The sequence below is a fragment of the Dendrobates tinctorius genome, unplaced genomic scaffold (genome assembly GCF_039654945.1).
Source record: "Dendrobates tinctorius isolate UK_male_01 unplaced genomic scaffold, ASM3965494v1 ptg000232l, whole genome shotgun sequence".
Classification (NCBI taxonomy): Eukaryota; Metazoa; Chordata; class Amphibia; order Anura; family Dendrobatidae; genus Dendrobates; species Dendrobates tinctorius.
The window spans coordinates 5,675,801-5,698,601 of NW_027361899.1; the positions used below are offsets into that span (position 1 = coordinate 5,675,801).

Consider the following 22,801-nt stretch of genomic DNA (forward strand, 5'->3'; position numbering starts at 1 on the left):
AATCTGAAATGTCCTCCTGAAATGTCTGATCAGTAAATGCACTCAGTACTTGGTCCGGGGTCCTTCTGCATCAATTCCTGCATCAATGCAACGTGGCATGGAGGCGATCAGCCTGTGGCACTGCTGAGGGGTTATGGAAGCCCAGGTTGCTTTGATAGCAGCCTTCAGCTCGTCTGCATTGTTGGGTCTGATGTCTCATCTTCCTCTTGACAATACTCCATAGATTCTCTATAGGGTTAAGGTCAGGCGAGTTTGCTGCCAATCAAGCCCAGTGATACTGTTGTGTATACACCAGGTATTGGTACTTTTGGCAGTGTGGACAGAGGCCAAGTCCTGCTGGAGAATGACATTTCCATCTCCAAAAAGCTTGTCGGCAGAGGGAAGCATGAAGAGCTCTAAAATGTCCCAGTAGACAGCTGCGCTTTGGTCTTGATAAACCAGAGTATATTAGTAGTTATCTTTAGTTAATACATTTGTGTCAGCCTGCACTAGTTTTCATTCATTTTCAGACTCCCTGACATGCAGTTTGCAGCCTAATCAAAGTTAACTATTTTTCGCTTGTGGGATTGTCTCGCTCAGTAATACAGGCTGGATGTGATGTCTGTGTGTATCCAGGGTTCTGCAGTCTTCCCACACCCATTTCCTCTCCATGCACTTTGCTCCTTATCTATATCTTGTTTGCTCTCCATAAGCCTTTAGATACTTGCGTACCTCATCTCCACCTCCCTCCTGCATTCTCGAGACGCGTACACCCTCTCCACCTCCCTCCTGCGATCTCGAGCCGCGTACCTCATCTCCACCTCCCTCCTGCGATCTCGGGCCGCTACACCCTCTCCACCTCCCTCCTGTGATCTCCAACATAGAGGGAAGGAAGTGAGAGCAGAGTTCCATCAGAAACTGCAGCAGGACGGATCTGTAACGTTTCCGCAGAGCACTCGCTTACATACAGGACTTACACATTCTCTGCTGCAGCAAAATGGTAGAAACATTTAATGAATAGAAAGTTGTTTAACTTTACATTTAACAAACTAATGAGCAATAAAAAAAAAAAAGAAAAATCAGTGTCAAGGTTTATATCACATTACTATTTCCTTCCATCAGCCTGTGTAATAATTGTCTCGTATCGTAAATCATAAAGCACCAAATAAAAAAAATCCTCAATGAACAAACAAAATATATATAAAAGTAGAAAAAAAAAAAAAGGAAAATATTTTATTAGATAAAGTTTGTCATGACGATCAGTAACCTGCACCGATTTGCTATTTTTATGACAGTCACATCCCAAACATCATGGCCCCGTGGGAAAACTGCACATTTTTCTTGCTTTGGTATCTACAGTAAAAGAGCACGGAAGAAAAAAAAAAAAAAAAAAAAAAAAAAACATCCTCCGAGGATCAATGTGGCCCCTGTATCCTGAGGAAGGAGGACGACTCACTATCAGCAGCAGATAGGGGTGGTTGTTCACCTCTGCGGTCAGGAAGCAGGAGCTTGTAAGACATCTGTCAGGATGGACGCCATGTTGTTAGGAGAGAAGATCTCAATCCAATAACCGTCGGGGTCTTCAATAAAGGTCAGCCCCTTCCTCCTCACTGAGAGAAATGCAAAAGGGTAAAAGAAGGTATTTATAGCGGATGGTTAATCACTGAGAAGCATCAGCGGGAGCCGGGATCGCACCTCATCGTCACACTCTGCTCTCATTACTTTTTGAAGTTTATGATATGTTTATAAGGGCCGGTGCACACGACTGTCCTCTCTCCATCAGAGAAAAAATGGCCGATTATTCTAATCAGAGTTGAATCAGTTTTTCCTCGGAGGTGAACAGATAAAAGTTTCCACCTTCATTATGTCAGTCTGTGAAAATCGGATCACACTCAGATGTCGTCCAATTGCGGTCTGATTTTTTCCACAGACCCATAGACTTCCACTGCCGATTCTGATCCAACACTCAGGTCAAAATCAGACACGTCTCCCATTTTTTCTGTGGGCCTCTGGGTCTGAAGAAAAAAAATATATATGTACAGCCCCATAGAATAACATGGGGATGAGTAAGAAAACCACAGACAGTATGCACAAGCTCCTAAGGCTGGGAATGTTACCACCCTGATTAATGAGTAATAATGGTTTATTCTCAGAGCAGCACTCATCAGAGCTGCATTCATAATTCTGCAGAATACACTATACACGTCTGCGGTATGGTACGGAGGACGCGGCCTTTACACCAGACCTGCACAGTAATTAGTCATGAGGAAAAGTGAAAGACACGTGACGATGTTTCGGCCATCTTTCTGAATTGGTGTCACTTTCTCACCTTACAGCCACATTTGAGCTACGCACCTAATCTGCAGCACATTTATTCCCTCCCATTCAGCACTATGCACTTTATTAATACATTAGGTTGTTTCCCAATTGACGTTTATATGAATACTAGATGGTGGCCCGATTCTAACGCATCGGGTATTCTAGGATTGTGATGAATTTTTTACTATTGATGAGGCCTATGCAGCATGAATACTAAAAGATAGAACATAAAAAATAATTTAAAAAGAGGTTATTCTCACTTTCAGACGGCCCCCAATCTGCTCTCCACGCTCCCGGCATCTTCTGGTCCCAGTAATGCTTAGCGCGAAGGACCGGAAATGACGTCACTCTTGCGAGAGTGCGACATCAGCGGTCTTTCACGCAAAGCATTACTGGGACCGGAAGATGCCAGGCACGTGGTGAGAGGAGGGAAAGAGTCCAGGGGCCGTCGGAAGGCGAGTATATCAATATTTATTTTAATTCTACTTTTTACAGGTTTATGGTACCCAGGGCCTGGAGGACAGTATCCTCTCCTCCGGACCCTGGGTACCATCCGCACATTGAGCTGCGCTGGTCATCTCCCGGCTGCTTCGCCGCTGACCTCCGTGCGGCAGATGACCCGCGGCAACCTGCGTCGTTCGAATGCCGCGCCTGTCACTGCTTGGTCGCGCCCGGGCGGGCGCGACTAATCGGCAACACGGGATTTCCGTTACAGACAGAGACGATTGCATAGTAGATATACAGCAGGTGACAAAAGTATTGAACACGTCACCAATTACCTAAGAAAATCTATTTGTAAAAGGTGCAACTGACATGAAATTCTCCCCAGATGCTGGGAACATCCAATCCACTACATGATTGTAGATTGTGCTACATATTTCATCCAAAACTGAAGCTCCACGTAAAAGTCAGGGAGGTCACTGTATTGTGCCATAATAATAATACTTTTACCTTCATCGGGTTTCTTCTGGAGCGTAACCCCGAGCTGCTCAAACCTCTGGCAGGCAGCGGAGACATCGGGGACAGCAATGCCGATATGACCTGTAATCAGGGGAGCGGAGGTTACTGGAATTGAAGTACGTGGCCACATCTCATTCGGGGGTCGGCAAATAATGACTCTTTAGGAACCAGCATGTAAAGAGAACAGTGTCCATGGCTGCAAGCTTGTGGGGGGACCCCGAATAAAGACTACTACTCCAAATGGAGACCTAATGGGAAATAATCGGTGCTTAAGAAGAGGGGCCTGTGGTTATCTCCCTAAAATCCATCCCCAGAAGAGGCACTTTGGAGTAAGAGGCCATTTTTCCTACCTGCTCACAGATACCTGTGTCCTTTCCTTACTGATGTTTATGTTGTCAGGCATCTCTTGACTCTGACCACGGCCCGCCCACACACACACACACTCCGCCCACGGCCCGCCCACACCCACACACACACTCCGACCACACACACTCCGACCACGCCCCGCCCCCCACACACACTCAGACCACGCCCCGCCCACACACACTCAGACCACGCCCCGCCCACAAAGAGCACGCCCCACCCCCCACACACACTCACTCAGACCACGCCCCCCCCACACACACTCACTCAGACCACGCCCCGCCCACACACACTCACTCAGACCACGCCCCGCCCACACACACACACTCAGACCACGCCCCGCCCACACACACACACACACACTCAGACCACGCCCCGCCCACACACACACACACACACTCAGACCACGCCCCGCCCACACACACACACACTCAGACCACGCCCCGCCCACACACACACACTCAGACCACGCCCCGCCCACACACACACACTCAGACCACGCCCCGCCCACACACACACACACTCAGACCACGCCCCGCCCACACACACACACACTCAGACCACGCCCCGCCCACACACACACACACTCAGACCACGCCCCGCCCACACACACACACACTCAGACCACGCCCCGCCCACACACACACTCAGACCACGCCCCGCCCACACACACACACTCAGACCACGCCCCGCCCACACACACACACTCAGACCACGCCCCGCCCACACACACACACACTCAGACCACGCCCCGCCCACACACACACACACTCAGACCACGCCCCGCCCACACACACACACACACACTCAGACCACGCCCCGCCCACACACACACACACTCAGACCACGCCCCGCCCACACACACACACACACACTCAGACCACGCCCCGCCCACACACACACACACACTCAGACCACGCCCTGCCCACACAGACCACACCCCACCCCCCCACACACACACTCAGACCACGCCCCGCCCACACTCACACTCAGACCACGCCCCGCCCACACACACACTCAGACCACGCCCCGCCCACACACACTCAGACCACGCCCCGCCCACACACAGACCACGCCCCGCCCACACACAGACCACGCCCCGCCCACACACAGACCACGCCCCGCCCACACACAGACCACGCCCCGCCCACACACAGACCACGCCCCGCCCACACACACACTCAGACCACGCCCCGCCCACACACACACACACTCAGACCACGCCCCGCCCACACACACACACTCAGACCACGCCCCGCCCACACACACACACTCAGACCACGTCCCGCCCACACACACACACACTCAGACCACGTCCCGCCCACACACACACTCACCACGTCCCGCCCACACACACACTCAGACCACGTCCCGCCCACACACACACACTCAGACCACGTCCCGCCCACACACACACACTCAGACCACGCCCCGCCCACACACACTCAGACCACGCCCCGCCCACACACACACACTCAGACCACGTCCCGCCCACACACACACACACTCAGACCACGCCCCGCCCACACACACACCCAGACCACGCCCCGCCCACACCCACACACTCCGACCACGGCCCGCCCACACACACTCCGACCACGGCCCGCCCACACACACTCCGACCACGGCCCACACACACACACTCCGACCACGGCCCGCCCACACACACTCCGACCACGGCCCGCCCACACACACACTCCGACCACGGCCCGCCCACACACACACTCCGACCACGGCCCGCCCACACACACACACTCCGACCACGGCCCGCCCACACACACACACTCCGACCACGGCCCGCCCACACACACACACTCCGACCACGGCCCGCCCACACACACACACTCCGACCACGGCCCGCCCACACACACACACTCCGACCACGGCCCGCCCACACACACACACTCCGACCACGGCCCGCCCACACACACACACTCCGACCACGGCCCGCCCACACACACACACTCCGACCACGGCCCGCCCACACACACACTCCGACCACGGCCCGCCCACACACACTCCGACCACGGCCCGCCCACACACACACACTCCGACCACGGCCCGCCCACACACACACACTCCGACCACGGCCCGCCCGCCCACACACACACTCCGACCACGGCCCGCCCGCCCACACACACACTCCGACCACAGCCCGCCAACACACACACACACACACACACACTCCGACCACGGCCCGCCCGCCCACACACACACACTCCGACCACGGCCCGCCCGCACACACACACACACACACACACACACACACACACACACACACACACACACACACTCCGACCACGGTCCGCCCAAACTCCTGCTGACACAGACGTAGATTTACTAGAGGTGCAGCACATAGTGAATCCCATGGGCCAATAATCCTTGTGCCTTTTCCTATGTAATGTGACTCTGCAGCACGAACCTTTAGGGGTCAAAACGTTCCTGTAGTGTTTGTGAATGTGTTACACCCGTTTCTTGAGCTTGCTGATCTCCCTTGAGCTATATTCAGACTGAGATTTGGTAGGCAGCTAAAAATTCTAAGTATTTTTTAAGCAGAAATCTCTCCTTATTTGGGGAGGTTTGGCAGATGTTTCCCAATTCCTGAAGGGGTTACGAAGAGATTTTTGAAGCATTATAGGAAAGTATTGTTTCCCAGACGTGTTTTGCAGCTTTCTGATTGGACAGTGCCTGATGTGCAGTGGATCCCATTAGGAGATGCCTCAAAGACATGATCTGCACTTTCTTTTTTTCCAAATCCATCTATAACTTAATGCTATTTCGTTTATTAAGCTATGACTAGTCCAAACTAATCATTAAAATCCGTCTTGCAGTTGAAGCACTTTTTTTCTGCAACATGACGTGATTGTGCAGGGAAACAGTAAGACTGCAGGCGGCACAGGTTTCAAGCTGCAACATAACTGCTGTGTGTGAACGCAGCCTAAGAGAAATCCTGAATGAAATGCAACCGGATGACGCTGCTCCAATATTGTGCTAACCTCCCCATACTGGTGTATATATAGTGAGAAATATTACAAAGCGATACTGCAAACACCAAAAAATGATGATTTCCCCCCCCCCCCCCCCCCCAGTAGAATATTTGCATGTGTAATGTCATAGTCTGTGACTGGGGTGAAGCTACACAGAAAAGGCCTTACAGGACAGAACTCACCAAAGCCCAGCGGGTCGGAGTTGCCGTTGTGAAAGGGTTTATCATCAATCCTGTTGCCCCAGTTGCTGCATAAAATAGAGACGTGCACACATTACCTGCGGGAGCCATTAGTTGTGGTGATGTGGCCCGCATTTTATGGTGCCCGGCCCAACTACTGTATGTGGTCTCCTGACCTGAACTATGAGGCTGCTCGCCCAGATCTGGAGGTCTGTTGTATGGCCGGGCACAACGTCCTGAACATGGAGCATAAATACGGACTGGTGAATGTCACCAACAAAAAGGAACCTCATCGGCTGTGACATTAAAGGAAATCAAGTGGATTTTCCAATTAAGACCATGAAACCATGACCCGGAGACACAGTGCCCGTCACATAATGTGCCACTTCAGATGTGCCATGTTCAGGGCTGCCGTCAATAGTAAAAAAAAAAAAAAAAAACAGTAAACCCCTTTAAGTAATGACATTAGTTTCAGCAAGGATGGTCGGAGTCCATCTTTGGTTTCCATTGACAATTTCCTTATGAGAACTTACTGTGTCAGCACGACGGTGGCTTTGCAAGAATAGGCCCAGGCCTCCCTCTCCTTCATGTCTGCTGGGATGTCCTTACTATCCTCGTAACCCATGACGTATTGTGAGAATTTCATGGAGGGGAAATCGCGCTTCAGGAGGAGACTAAGGAGAAACGCCAAACAAACCATGAGCTTCTGTATAAATGACGGCGATATTCCCTGATCTACTCAGTTTCTATCAGAAAATAACTTTCACAAAGGCCGAGAAAATTTGGCGAACAAGCGCTCATTCCCGAACATCGGCCGCTAAGCAGCTAACAAATTAGTAAAATAGCTGGTTCATAGAGACATGGGCTTCTGCAATCATTGCCGGCAGCCGACCTCCTCGTGTAAACAGGGAACGTACTTGTGAAAGTATGTGTCCCGTATGGGGGCAGCACAGCCGGTCAATGATCATTCAGTCCCCTCAGAGTTTCTATCAACCTGTGTGAAAGGACCTTAAAAACGCACAGATCTACAATACTTAGCTGTCCACGTAAATTCACCATTGTTCTCTGGTCACATCCAAAGCTGCATTTAATAATAATCTTTATTTTTATATAGCGCTAACATATTCCGCAGCGCTTTACAGTTTGCACACATTTTTTTCATCACTGTCCCCGATGGGGGCTCACAATCTAAATTCCCTATCAGTATGTCTTTGAAGTGTGGGAGGAAACCGGAGTACCCGGAGGAAACCCACGCAAACACGGGGAGAACATACAAACTCCTTGCAGATGTTGTCCTTGGTAGGATTCGAACCCAGGAGCCACCGTGCTGCCCATTTCCAACGAAATGACAACGTGTCAGCTTTACAGACCCTATATGATAGATATAGCTGATGGAAAGGGGACCTATCATTGCTTCATGCTGCCCATATCAGGTCCTGACTGCACAATTGCAGGGTTTTCTTCAGCATTTCAGAGAGATTATAGTTTAGAGGGAACCTGTCACCATGAAGACGGAGTCCAGTCTTCTGACAACTATTCCTATGGTCCCCGATACCAGATCGTTAAGGGTTTGGTGAAGAACCATAGGAATAGATGTGACTAGTCACAGTCTGGCTTCTCCCTGCATGGTTCTAGATGACTGTCAGGTATTAAGCACACAGCGGTAGACGCAGGAGAGGTCCAATATTTACATGCACCCGTCTGTAAATCGAACCAAACTAGCACAAACTGCAATCTTTAGCAATGTGGCCCCGAGCTTTGTGTGAAAAACAACCCATGTGCGCCAGCACGTACGCCAACACTGGTCCATGTGCGCCAGCACGTACGCCAACACTGGTCCATGTGCGCCAGCACGTACGCCAACACTGGTCCATGTGCGCCAGCACGTACGCCAACACTGGTCCATGTGCGCCAGCACGTACGCCAACACTGGTCCATGTGCGCCAGCACGTACGCCAACACTGGTCCATGTGCGCCAGCACGTACGCCAACACTGGTCCATGTGCGCCAGCACGTACGCCAACACTGGTCCATGTGCGCCAGCACGTACGCCAACACTGGTCCATGTGCGCCAGCACGTACGCCAACACTGGTCCATGTGCGCCAGCACGTACGCCAACACTGGTCCATGTGCGCCAGCACGTACGCCAACACTGGTCCATGTGCGCCAGCACGTACGCCAACACTGGTCCATGTGCGCCAGCACGTACGCCAACACTGGTCCATGTGCGCCAGCACGTACGCCAACACTGGTCCATGTGCGCCAGCACGTACGCCAACACTGGTCCATGTGCGCCAGCACGTACGCCAACACTGGTCCATGTGCGCCAGCACATACACCAACACTGGCCCATGTTTGCCAACACTGGTCCATGTGCGCCAGCACCTATGCCAACACAGGACCATGAGCGCCAGCACCTATGCCAACACTGGTCCATGTGCACCAGCACGCATGCCAAAACAGGTTCATGTGCGCCAGTACGTATGCCAAAACAGGTCCATATGCGCTAGCACGCATGCCAAAACAGGTCCATGTGCGTCGGCACGCATGCCAACACTGGTCCATGTGTGCCAGTACGTATGGCAACACTGGTCCGTGTGCGCCAGTACGCATGCCAACACTGGTCCATGTGCGCCAACACGTATGCCAACACAGGTCCATGTGCGCCAGCATGTATGCCAACACAGGTCCATGTGCACCAACACTGGTCCATGTGCGCCAGTATGCATGCCAACACTGGTCCATGTGTGCCAACACTGGTCCATATGCGCCAGCACGTATGCCAACAGGTCAATGTGCGCCAGCATGTATGCCAACACTGGTCCACGTGTGCCAGCACGTATGCCAAAACTGGTCCATGTGCACCAGTACGCATGCCAACACTGGTCCATGTGCTCCAGCACATATGCCAACACTGGTCCATGTGTGCCAGCACGTATGCCAAAACTGGTCCATGTGCGCCAGCACTGGTACATGTGCGCCAGTATGCATGCCACCAAGCGTCCATGTGTGCCAACACTGGTCCATGTGCGCCAGTACGCATGCCAACACTGGTCCATGTGCTCCAGCACGTATGCCAACACTGGTCCATATGCGCCAGCACGTATGCCAACACTGGTCCATGTGCGCCAGCACGTATGCCAACACAGGTCCACGTGCGCCAGCATGTATGCCAACACAGGTCCATGTGCACCAACACTGGTCCATGTGCGCCAGTATGCATGCCAACACTGGTCCATGTGTGCCAACACTGGTCCATGTGCGCCAGTACGCATGCCAACACTGGTCCATGTGTGCCAACACTGGTCCATGTGCTCCAGTACGCATGCCAACACTGGTCCATGTGTGCCAACATGTACGCCAAAACTGGCCCATGTTTGCCAACACTGGTCCATGTGCGCCAGCACCTATGCCAACACTGGTCCATGTGCGCCAGCACCTATGCCAACACTGGTCCATGTGCGCCAGCACAGGACCATGTGCGCCAGCACGTATGCCAACACTGGTCCATGTGCGCCAGCACGCATGCCAAAACAGGTCCATGTGCGCCAGTACGTATGCCAAAACAGGTCCATATGCGCTAGCATGCATTCCAAAACAGGTCCATGTGCGCCAGCACGCATGCCAACACTGGTCCATGTGCGCCAGTACGTATGGCAACACTGGTCCGTGTGCGCCAGTACGCATGCCAACACTGGTCCGTGTGCGCCAACACAAGTCCATGTGCGCCAACACGTATGCCAACACAGGTCCATGTGCGCCAACACGTATGCCAACACAGGTCCATGTGCGCCAGCATGTATGCCAACACTGGTCCATGTGTGCCAGCATGTATGCCAACACTGGTCCATGTGTGCCAGCATGTATGCCAACACTGGTCCATGTGTGCCAGCACGTATGCCAAAACTGGTCCATGTGCACCAGTATGCATGCCAACACTGGTCCATGTGTGCCAGCACGTATGCCAAAACTGGTCCATGTGCACCAACACTGGTCCATGTGCACCAACACTGGTCCATGTGCACCAACACTGGTCCATGTGCACCAACACTGGTCCATGTGCACCAACACTGGTCCATGTGTGCCAACACTGGTCCATGTGCGCCAGCACGTATGCCAACAGGTCCATGTGCGCCAGCATGTATGCCAACACTGGTCCATGTGTGCCAGCACGTATGCCAAAACTGGTCCATGTGCGCCAGTATGCATGCCACCAAGCGTCCATGTGTGCCAACACTGGTCCATGTGCGCCAGTACGCATGCCAACACTGGTCCATGTGCGCCAACACTGGTCCATGTGTGCAAGAACGTGTGCCAACACTGGTCCATGTGCGCCAGCACATATGCCTATACTGGTCAATGTGTGCCAACACAGGTCCATGTGCACCAGCACATATGCCTATACTGATCAATGTGTGCCAACACTGGTCCATATGCGCCAGCACGTATGCCAACACAGGTCCATGTGCGCCAGTATGCATGCCAACACTGGACCATGTGCGCCAACACGTATGCCAACACTGGTCCATATGCGCCAGCACGTATGCCAACACTGGTCCATGTGCGCCAGTATGCATGCCAACACTGGTCCATGTGTGCCAACACTGGTCCATGTGCGCCAGTACGCATGCCAACACTGGTCCATGTGTGCCAACACTGGTCCATGTGCGCCAGTACGCATGCCAACACTGGTCCATGTGTGTCAACATGTACGCCAAAACTGGCCCATGTTTGCCAACACTGGTCCATGTGCACCAGCACCTATGCCAACACTGGTCCATGTGCGCCAACACAGGACCATGTGCGCCAGCACGTATGCCAACACTGGTCCATGTGCGCCAGCACGCATGCCAAAACAGGTCCATGTGCGCCAGTACGTATGCCAAAACAGGTCCATGTGCGCCAGCACGCATGCCAAAACAGGTCCATATGCGCTAGCATGCATGCCAAAACAGGTCCATGTGCGCCGGCACGCATGCCAACACTGGTCCATGTGTGCCAGTACGTATGGCAACACTGGTCCGTGTGCCCCAGTACGCATGCCAACACTGGTCCGTGTGCGCCAAAACGTATGCCAACACAGGTCCATGTGCGCCAACACGTATGCCAACACAGGTCCATGTGCGCCAGCATGTACGCCAACACAGGTCCATGTGTGCCAGCACGTATGCCAACACAGGTCCATGTGTGCCAACACTGGTCCATGTGCGCCAACACGTATGCCAACACAGGTCCATGTGCGCCAGCATGTATGCCAACACTGGTCCATGTGTGCCAGCATGTATGCCAACACTGGTCCATGTGTGCCAGCATGTATGCCAACACTGGTCCATGTGTGCCAGCACGTATGCCAAAACTGGTCCATGTGCACCAGTATGCATGCCAACACTGGTCCATGTGTGCCAGCACGTATGCCAAAACTGGTCCATGTGCACCAACACTGGTCCATGTGCACCAACACTGGTCCATGTGCACCAACACTGGTCCATGTGCACCAACACTGGTCCATGTGCACCAACACTGGTCCATGTGCACCAACACTGGTCCATGTGTGCCAACACTGGTCCATGTGCGCCAGCACGTATGCCAACAGGTCCATGTGCGCCAGCATGTATGCCAACACTGGTTCATGTGTGCCAGCACGTATGCCAAAACTGGTCCATGTGCGCCAGTATGCATGCCACCAAGCGTCCATGTGTGCCAACACTGGTCCATGTGCGCCAGTACGCATGCCAACACTGGTCCATGTGCGCCAACACTGGTCCATGTGTGCAAGAACGTGTGCCAACACTGGTCCATGTGCGCCAGCACATATGCCTATACTGGTCAATGTGTGCCAACACAGGTCCATGTGCACCAGCACATATGCCTATACTGATCAATGTGTGCCAACACTGGTCCATATGCGCCAGCACGTATGCCAACACAGGTCCATGTGCGCCAGTATGCATGCCAACACTGGACCATGTGCGCCAACACGTATGCCAACACTGGTCCATATGCGCCAGCACGTATGCCAACACTGGTCCATGTGCGCCAGTATGCATGCCAACACTGGTCCATGTGTGCCAACACTGGTCCATGTGCGCCAGTACGCATGCCAACACTGGTCCATGTGTGCCAACACTGGTCCATGTGCGCCAGTACGCATGCCAACACTGGTCCATGTGTGTCAACATGTACGCCAAAACTGGCCCATGTTTGCCAACACTGGTCCATGTGCACCAGCACCTATGCCAACACTGGTCCATGTGCGCCAACACAGGACCATGTGCGCCAGCACGTATGCCAACACTGGTCCATGTGCGCCAGCACGCATGCCAAAACAGGTCCATGTGCGCCAGTACGTATGCCAAAACAGGTCCATGTGCGCCAGCACGCATGCCAAAACAGGTCCATATGCGCTAGCATGCATGCCAAAACAGGTCCATGTGCGCCGGCACGCATGCCAACACTGGTCCATGTGTGCCAGTACGTATGGCAACACTGGTCCGTGTGCCCCAGTACGCATGCCAACACTGGTCCGTGTGCGCCAAAACGTATGCCAACACAGGTCCATGTGCGCCAACACGTATGCCAACACAGGTCCATGTGCGCCAGCATGTATGCCAACACAGGTCCATGTGTGCCAGCACGTATGCCAACACAGGTCCATGTGTGCCAACACTGGTCCATGTGCGCCAGTACGCATGCCAACACTGGTCCATGTGTGCCAACATGTACGCCAAAACTGGCCCATGTTTGCCAACACTGGTCCATGTGCGCCAGCACCTATGCCAACACTGGTCCATGTGCACCAACACTGGTCCATGTGTGCCAGTATGCATGCCAACACTGGTCCATGTGCGCCAACACTGGTCCATATGCGCCAGCACGTATGCCAACAGGTCCATGTGCGCCAGCATGTATGCCAACACTGGTCCATGTGCACCAACACTGGTCCATGTGCGCCAGTATGCATGCCACCAAGCGTCCATGTGCGCCAACACTGGCCCATGAGCGCCAGCAGGCATGCCAACACTGGCCCATGAGCGCCAGCAGGCATGCCAACACTGGCCCATGAGCGCCAGCACGCATGCCAACACTGGCCCATGAGCGCCAGCACGCATGCCAACACTGGCCCATGAGCGCCAGCACGCATGCCAACACTGGCCCATGAGCGCCAGCACGCATGCCAACACTGGCCCATGAGCGCCAGCACGCATGCCAACACTGGCCCATGAGCGCCAGCACGCATGCCAACACTGGCCCATGAGCGCCAGCACGCATGCCAACACTGGCCCATGAGCGCCAGCACGCATGCCAACACTGGCCCATGAGCGCCAGCACGCATGCCAACACTGGCCCATGAGCGCCAGCACGCATGCCAACACTGGCCCATGAGCGCCAGCACGCATGCCAACACTGGCCCATGAGCGCCAGCACGCATGCCAACACTGGCCCATGAGCGCCAGCACGCATGCCAACACTGGCCCATGAGCGCCAGCACGCATGCCAACACTGGCCCATGAGCGCCAGCACGCATGCCAACACTGGCCCATGAGCGCCAGCACATCTGTGTTACACTGACTGTGCATGAGCACTTCACTGTCCCTTGGGCTGAGGCTCTAACTAAATCTGTTGCCAAATGGTACCTCTGAGGGTGAACAGGTTTGGGCCTCGTGCCTCACTGTTCTCCTGTTATTTACTCAGTTGTTCTCACCCTCTCCCCCTGGGATGCACAGTACAGAAACGCTAGTGTATTAACAAATAAGACAAACGGGGATAACAGAGAAAGTCAGTAATATACAAAACTACCAAAAGGCACACAGTGGGGGGGAAATAAGTATTTGACCCCTTGCTGATTTTGTAAGTTTGACCACTGACAAAGACATTAACAGTCTATAATTTCAAGGGTAGATTAATTTTAACATTGAGAGATAGAATATCAAAAATAAAATCCAGAAAATCACATTGCATAAATTATAGAAATTTATTTGCATTTTACAGTAAGAAATAAGTATTTAATCCCCTACCAACCATTTAGCGTCCTGGCTCCTACAGACCAGTTAGACGCTCCTAATCAACTCCTTACCTGCATTAAAGACAGCTGCCTTACATAGTCACCTTTATAAAAGACTCCTGTCCACAGAGTCAATTAATCAGTCAAACTCTAACCTCTACAACATGGGCAAGACCAAAGAGCTTTATAAGGATGTTTGGGACAAGATCATAGACCTGCACAAAGCTGGAATGGTTTACAAAACCATAAGACACTGGGAGAGGAGACGACTGTTGGTGCAATAGTAAGAAAATGGAAAAAATACAAAATGACGGGTGAATCAACATCGATCTGGAGCATCATGAAAGATCTCACCTCGTGGGGTATCCTTGATCATGAGGAAGGTGAGGGATCAGCCTAAAACTAAACGGGGGAACTTGTTAATGACCTCAATGCAGCCGGGACCACAGTTACCAATAAAACCATTGGTAACACATTACGCCGTAAAGGTTTACAATCCTGCAGTGCCCGCAAGGTCCCCCTGCTCAAGAAGGCATATGTGCAGGCCCGTCTGAAGTTCGCCAATGAACACCTGGATGATTCTGTGAGTGATTGGGAGAAGGTTCTGTGGTCAGATGAGACAAAAATTGAGCACTTTGGCATTAACTCAACTCGCCGTGTTTGGAGGAAGAGAAATGCTGCCTATGACCCAAAGAACACCATCCCCACTGTCAAGTATGGAGGTGGAAACATTATGTTTTGGGGGTGTTTCTCTGCTAAGGGCACAGGACCACTTCACCGCATCAATGGGAGAATGGATGGAGCCATGTACTGTAAAATCCTGAGTGACAACCTCCTTCCCTTCGCCAGGACATTAAAAATGGGTCATGGCTGGGTCTTCCAGCAAGACAATGACCCAAAACATACAACCAAGGCAACAAAGGAGTGGCTCAAAAAGATGCACATTAAGGTCATGGCGTAGCCTAGTCAATCTCCAGACATTAATCCCATAGAAAACTTAAGGAGGGAGGTGAAGCTCCGAGTTGCCAAGTGACAGCCTCAAAATCCTAATGATTTAGAGATGATCTGCAAAGAGGAGTGGAGCAAAATTCCTCCTGACGTGCGCAAACCTCATCATCAGCTACAAAATAAGTCTGACTGCTGTGCTTGCCAAAAAGGATTTTGCCACAAAGTGTAAAGTCTTGTTTGCCAGAGGGATCAAATACTTATTTCTCACTGCAAAATGCAAATAAATGTATATTATACAATGTGATTTTCTGGATTTTATTTTTGATATTCTATCTCTCAATGTTAAAATTAACCTACCCTTAACCCCTTCACCCCCAAGGGTGGTTTGTATGTTCATGACCGGGCTAATTTTTACAATTCTGACCACTGTCCCTTTATGAGGTAATAAATCTGAAACGCTTCCATGGATCCCGGTGATTCTGACATTATTTTCACGTGACATATTGTACTTCATGTTAGTGGTAAAATTTCATTCAAATAACTTGCGTTTGTGAAAAAAACGGAAATTTGGCGAAAATTTTGCAATTTGCCAACTTTGAATTTTTATGCCCTTAAATCACAGAGATACGGCACACAAAAAAACAATAATTAACACTTCCCACATGTTTACTTTACATCAGCACAATTTTGGAACAAAAATTTTTCTTTGTTAGGAAGTTATAAGGGTTAAAAGTTGACCAGCAATTTCTCATTTTTGCAGCACCATTTTATTTTTACGGACCACATCACATTTGAAGCCACTTTGGAGGGGTCTATATGATAGAAAATACCCAAAAGTGACACCATTCTAAAAACTGCACCCCTTAAGGTGCTCAAAACCACATTCAAGAAGTTTATTAACCCTTTAGGTGCGTCACAGGAATTTTTTGAATATTTAAAAAAAAAAAATGAACATCTAACTTTCACAAAAAAAAATTTCAGGTTCAATTATTTTTATTTTACCAAGGGTAACAGGAGAAATTGGACGGCAAAAGTTATTGTGCAATTTCTCCTGAGTATGCTGATACCCGATATGTGGGGGGGAACCAATGTTTCGGCGCATGGCAGACCTCAGAAGGGAAGGAGCGCCGTTTGACTTTTTCAATGCAAAATTGGCTGGAATTCAGATCGGACACCATGTCACGTTTGGAGAGCCCCTGATGTACCTAAACAGTGGAAACCCCCTACAAGTGACCCCATTTTGGAAACTAGACCCCCCAAGGAACTTATCTAGATATGTGGTGAGAACTTTGAACCCACAAGGGCTTCACAGAAGTTTATAACGTTCAGCGGTACAATTAAAAAATCATATTTTTTCCACAAAAATGATCTTTTCACCCCCAATTTTTATTTTCCCAAGGGTAACAGGACCCTAAAAGTTATTGTGCAATTTGTCCTGAGTACGCCGATACCCCAAATGTGGGGGTAAACCACTATTTGGGCGCATGGCAGGGCTTGGAAGGGAAGCAGCGCCATTTGACGTTTTTGGCTGGAATTGAGATCGGACACCATGTCGCGATTGGAAAACCCCTGATGTACCAAAACAGCGGAAACCCCCCACAAATGACACCATTTTGGAAACTAGACCCCCCCAAGGAACTTATCTAGATGTGTGGTGGGCACTTTGAACCCCCAAGGGCTTCACAGAAGTTTATAATGCCCAGGCATGAAAATAAAAAAATCATATTTTTTCCACAAACATGATCAATTAGTCACCAATTTTTTTTTATTTTCCCAAGGGTAACAGAAGAAATTGAACCCCAAAAGTTGTTGTCCAATTTGTCCTGAGTACGCGGACACCCCATATGTGGGAGAAAACTACTGTATGGACACACGTCGGGGCTCGGAAGGGAAGCAGTGACGTTTTGGAATGCAGACTTTGATGGAATGGTCTGCGGGTGTCATGTTGCCTTTGGAGAGCCCCTAATATACCTAAACAGTGGAAACCCCCCCACAAATGACCCCATTTTGGAAACTAGACCCCCTAAGGAACTCATCTAGATGTGTGGTGAGCACTTTGAACCCCCAAGGGCTTCACAGAAGTTTATAACGCCCAAGCGTGAAAATAAAAAAATCATTTTTTTCCACAAAAATGATATTTTTGCCCCCAATTTTTTATTTTCCTAAGGGTAACAGGAGAAATTGGACCCCAAAAGTTGTTTTGCAATTTGTCCTGAGTAGGCTGATACCCTACATGTGGGGGTAAAACAGTTTGGACGCATGGCAGAGCTTGGAAGGGAAGGAGCACCTTTTGACTTTTTCAACTCAGAATTGGCTGGAATTTAAATCAGACGCCATGTTGCATTTGGAGAGCACTTGATGTGCCCAAACAGTGGAAACCCCCAATTATAACCCTACCCTTAGGCCTAACCCTAGCCCTAAAGGGAAAATGGAAATAAATACATTTTCTTTTAATTTTATTAATTTTCCCCTAACTAAGGGGGTGATAACGGGGGGTTTGATTTACTATTTATGGCGGTTTTTATGTTTGGCAGCTGTCGCACGCTAAAAGACGCTTTCTATTGTAAAATTAGTTTTTGCATCACCACATATTGAGAGCTATAATTTTTCCGTATTTTGACCCACCAAGTCATGTTAGGTCTTATTTTTTGCGGGACGAGTAGACGTTTTTATTGGTACCATTTTCGGGCACGTGACATTTTTTGATCGCTTTTTATTCCGATTTTTGGGACGCAGAATGAACAAATACCAGCGTTTCATGAATTTCTTTTGGGGGGGGGGGGGGGGGGGGGCGTTTACACAGTTCCGCGTGCGGTAAAATTGATAAAGCGGTTTTCTTCTTCGGGTCAGTACGGTTACAGCGATACCTCAATGTCATTTTTTATGTTTTGTCGGTTTTATGCAATGAAAACTATTTTATATAAAAAATAATTTTTGCATCGCTTTATTCTGCGAGCTATAACTTTATTTTTTCGCTGATGACGCTGTGTGGTGGCTCGTTTTTTGCGGGACAAGATGACATTTTCAGCGGTACCATGGATATTTATATGCGTCTTTTTTGATCGCGCGTGATTGCACTTTTTGTTCGGCGATATGATAATTAATCATTATTTGCTTCGTTTTTTTTTATTTTTTAAGGGGTTCGCTAAAAGGGTTAACTAATGGGACAGTTTTATAGGGCAGGTCGTTACGGATGCGGCGATACCTAATATGTGTACTTTTATTGTTTTTTTTTTTTTATATTTTCCAAAAAATAGATTTATTGGGGGGAATATTTATTTTTTCCAATTTATTTGGCGATTTTTTAAAAAATTTTTACACTTTTTTTTTTTTTTTTACTTTATTACATAGTCCCAGGTGGGACATCACTGTCCTGTGACAGATCGCTGATCTGTCACATCACAGATCACTGTGACAGATCAGCGATCTATCACAGGCACTGCTGCAGACTTCCTCATGCCTGCGCTTTGCAGGCACTGAGGAAGCCAGCTCCCTGCAGGCCCCCGTCGCCATCTTGGATTCGGGGGCCTGCAGGGAAGGAGCCCCCCGCAGCAGCGCTGCACATTGCGCTACCGTGGGGGGCTCAGGGAAGCACGGAGGGAGCCCCCTCCCTGCCGATGCTTCTTTTTAACCCCCGGTACACCGCGATCATGTTTGATCGCGGTGTGCAAGGAGTTAACGTGTCGGGGGCGGTCCGTGACCGCCCCTGACACATTGTGCCGGGTGTCAGCTGTGATAATTAGCTGACACCCGGCCGCGATCAGCGGCGCTCACCACGTGGGCGCCGCTGATCCGTACTATCAAGTCCATGGGCATAGGGGCCCGGGTCCCATGGACGGGATAGTACGTCTGATGTCAGGAAGGGGTTAAAATTATAGAATGTTCATGTCTTTGTCAGTGGGCAAACTTGCAAAATCAGCAAGGGATCAAATACTTATTTCCCCCACTGTATAGGGACATGGTAAACTGCAACAACCAAATAGGAATAGGTAAAAAGCACACACCCAAAAACAGCATACAACAAACTCCAACCCGGCACAGCAACTACAGGGAACCAGAAAGTAGAACCATCACTGGCGAGGAAGAGAAAGCCTGGACAGTTGTCTAGGGCATAGACAGACTGCCACATTTCTCGTGTGAGAATCGCAACGTGAACCTTGTGCTGGCTGTCGGCTCTCCAGACCTGAGCTTGACAGCTGCATAGAAATACATCATACTGTCTTGCTCAGGTCAGGAGAGGTGCCAGGCCAGTCTGTGCAGGGGGATGCGATTATCGCACGAGTTATACGGCCATCTGGCTCAGCCCTTAGAGAAAAGAAATGACCAGATCAGGAGCAGTTGAGAGATGGAGCTACATGTTTCTAACCAGCACAGAAATGGTAGTTAACCACTTCAGCAACAAAGGAAACGGAATCCATTTAACATGGGACACGAAACACAGGCTAAATGGATGACATGCGATTCACAATATTCACTTACTAACCCCCAAACTCACAGAAGGAGGTGACACATTAGTGACAATAAGCCAACCCTGGTCCATGTGCACTAGCACGTATGCCAACCCTGGTCCATGTGCACTAGCACGTATGCCAACCCTGGTCCATGTGCACTAGCACGTATGCCAACCCTGGTCCATGTGCACTAGCACGTATGCCAACCCTGGTCCATGTGCACTAGCACGTATGCCAACCCTGGTCCATGTGCACTAGCACGTATGCCAACCCTGGTCCATGTGCACTAGCACGTATGCCAACCCTGGTCCATGTGCACTAGCACGTATGCCAACCCTGGTCCATGTGCACTAGCACGTATGCCAACCCTGGTCCATGTGCACTAGCACGTATGCCAACCCTGGTCCATGTGCACTAGCACGTATGCCAACCCTGGTCCATGTGCACTAGCACGTATGCCAACCCTGGTCCATGTGCACTAGCACGTATGCCAACCCTGGTCCATGTGCACTAGCACGTATGCCAACCCTGGTCCATGTGCACTAGCACAGGGTTCCCCAACTCCAGTCCTCAAGGCCCACCAACAGATCATGTTTTCAGGATTTCCTTTGTATTGCATAGTGGAAGCAATTATCACCTGAGCAATACTAAGGAAATCCTGAAAACATGACCTGTTGGTGAACCTTGAGGACTGGAGTTGGGGAACCCTGCACTAGCTCGTATGCCAACACTGGTCCATGTGCACTAGGACGTATGCCAACACTGGTCCATGTGCACTAGGACGTATTAGGGTTGCGGATCGCACTAAAGATAAAATATAAGAGCGTGCGATCGCAACCTGGGGTCCACCGTGCAGAGATGGTATACTGCTGCTTGGTAATGGCGGCATAATATCTGAACACTGACGGGTAACCACTGACCCGGTACGTATAGAAGCGAACTCTTACTTCACAGAGCCGCTGGAAGTAAAGCCAGAGCCTGTTAACCTCACAGGACTCGGCTGTGGGAGCACTGCTATACGGTCACAAGACCCTGCCCCAGAGACAAGGGAAAGGGTCCCTCTAGACCAGCAGCGTTCGGCGCCGCAATTGCGGAGTGAGCGAGACGAACAAGTGTGCACGACGCCTCACTGGCATGTGCCACCAATCGCCCAAGGTTGGGCTAAACAGCGCACAACTTGCGCATGGTGCTGCACTGGCGGGTGCTGACTTGGCACGATACAGCAGTGCCTTGTACAGGATGACACCACCGGACGCTAGTGTGTGACAATGCTAGGAGCACACTGGCGGAAACATAGCCACCCGTTGGCGCTGACTCAGATACCCTAACACATGCGTATCAAAGGAGGGGGGGGTAACATAATGAGTCATTCACCAGTATCATGCATCCATCATCACACATACCAATAACATAATGAGTCTATACTAGCACATGGCCGAGCGGCCATGCAAACTTTTTATAGCAGCGTCCTTTCGGGACCTTCCTGATGGTCCAATCCGAGCTGGACCTGGGCATGTGACCTCCGATCTCCAATGAGAGATCGTCCCAAGGGCATGCTCAATGGACCAAAAGGAGGACTTAGTCCCTGGAGTAGCTCGCTGCTGACCAGCATGCATTGCTATAGCTGGACCAGAGGTGGCAGCAGCAACCAAACTCACAGTACTGATCTGAGCAGAGCGCTAGGATTGACGAGTCTGCTGAGCAGCCTCCTCTGCGGCCTGAGAGGAATGGGAGACCGCCGAAGGCAAGGCTCGGGCTTCCTCCTGTGCAGAGGCTGGAACCCAACGCCTAACAAGGACGTATGCTAACACTGGTCCATGTGCACTAGCACGTATGGTAACTGGTCCATATGCACTAGGATGTATGTTAACACTGGTCCATGTGCACTGGGATGTATGCTAACTGGTCCATGTGCTGAACTTGGGCAAAAAAAAACAAAAAAACACACGACTGACTTGTGTGCGCAGCTCTGGGTACCCATCTGCGAAATGGACAAGCGCAGGAGCTGCCTGCTATTCACATGCAGACCAACGCATGCTGTGATCCTTACCCCACATAGACCAATATCTCACTAACATTGGTTCTGTCTGAATTCCACATCGGAAAATACGACCTTCTGAACACACGCAAATTAAAGGGCGCCTTGAATGACTGATGCAACCACTTAAAGACTTTTGTAATATTGAACAGGTCACCGTTGTTTTACACTTACCTCATTCCAAGACATTTATTGTAAAATTTCAGGGATTTCTGGGGATCTTTAATCCGGAGCATGGTCTGCTGGAATATGAAGTCCTAAAATGGCCAAAGAAAAAAAAACAAACATTTGCATTTAATGGCTTCATAGTTATAGACAGAATGTACTTCACAACAGTTTTCTGGAGTGAAAAGGGTTATAACATTGTGAAGGTCCTGTCACTAATCAGGGGCCACACACACACACACAAGAAGCCCCCCAAAAACATAACATTTTTTACTTTAGGTCATCTCCAAATTATTATATTTAAATGTTAAGGAATATTCCAGAGATTATAAATACTTGTCATATTCTCACATGTGTCCTCATCTACATCCATAGACATTAATATGGAGAAAGTATGTGCCCCCCACAT

The 22,801-nt window shown here is 50.5% G+C and overlaps 1 protein-coding gene across 3 annotated transcripts in view; it reads right to left on the minus strand.

Annotated features, from left to right (window-relative positions):
• Nucleotides 1-959: 959 nt before the first annotated feature.
• Nucleotides 960-22,801, minus strand: part of LOC141060023 (lactoylglutathione lyase-like) — a 33,787-nt gene continuing 11,945 nt past the window's right edge. For all 3 annotated transcript variants that reach the window (XM_073556281.1, XM_073556280.1, XM_073556279.1), the window contains 5 exons: nt 22,402-22,484; nt 7,321-7,461; nt 6,791-6,855; nt 3,250-3,339; nt 960-1,589 (listed from right to left, as the gene is read on the minus strand). In XM_073556281.1, the coding sequence (XP_073412382.1) occupies nt 1,474-1,589; nt 3,250-3,339; nt 6,791-6,855; nt 7,321-7,461; nt 22,402-22,484 (495 nt within the window). In that variant the 3' untranslated portion in view covers nt 960-1,473. The remainder of the gene's footprint in view (nt 1,590-3,249; nt 3,340-6,790; nt 6,856-7,320; nt 7,462-22,401; nt 22,485-22,801) is intronic.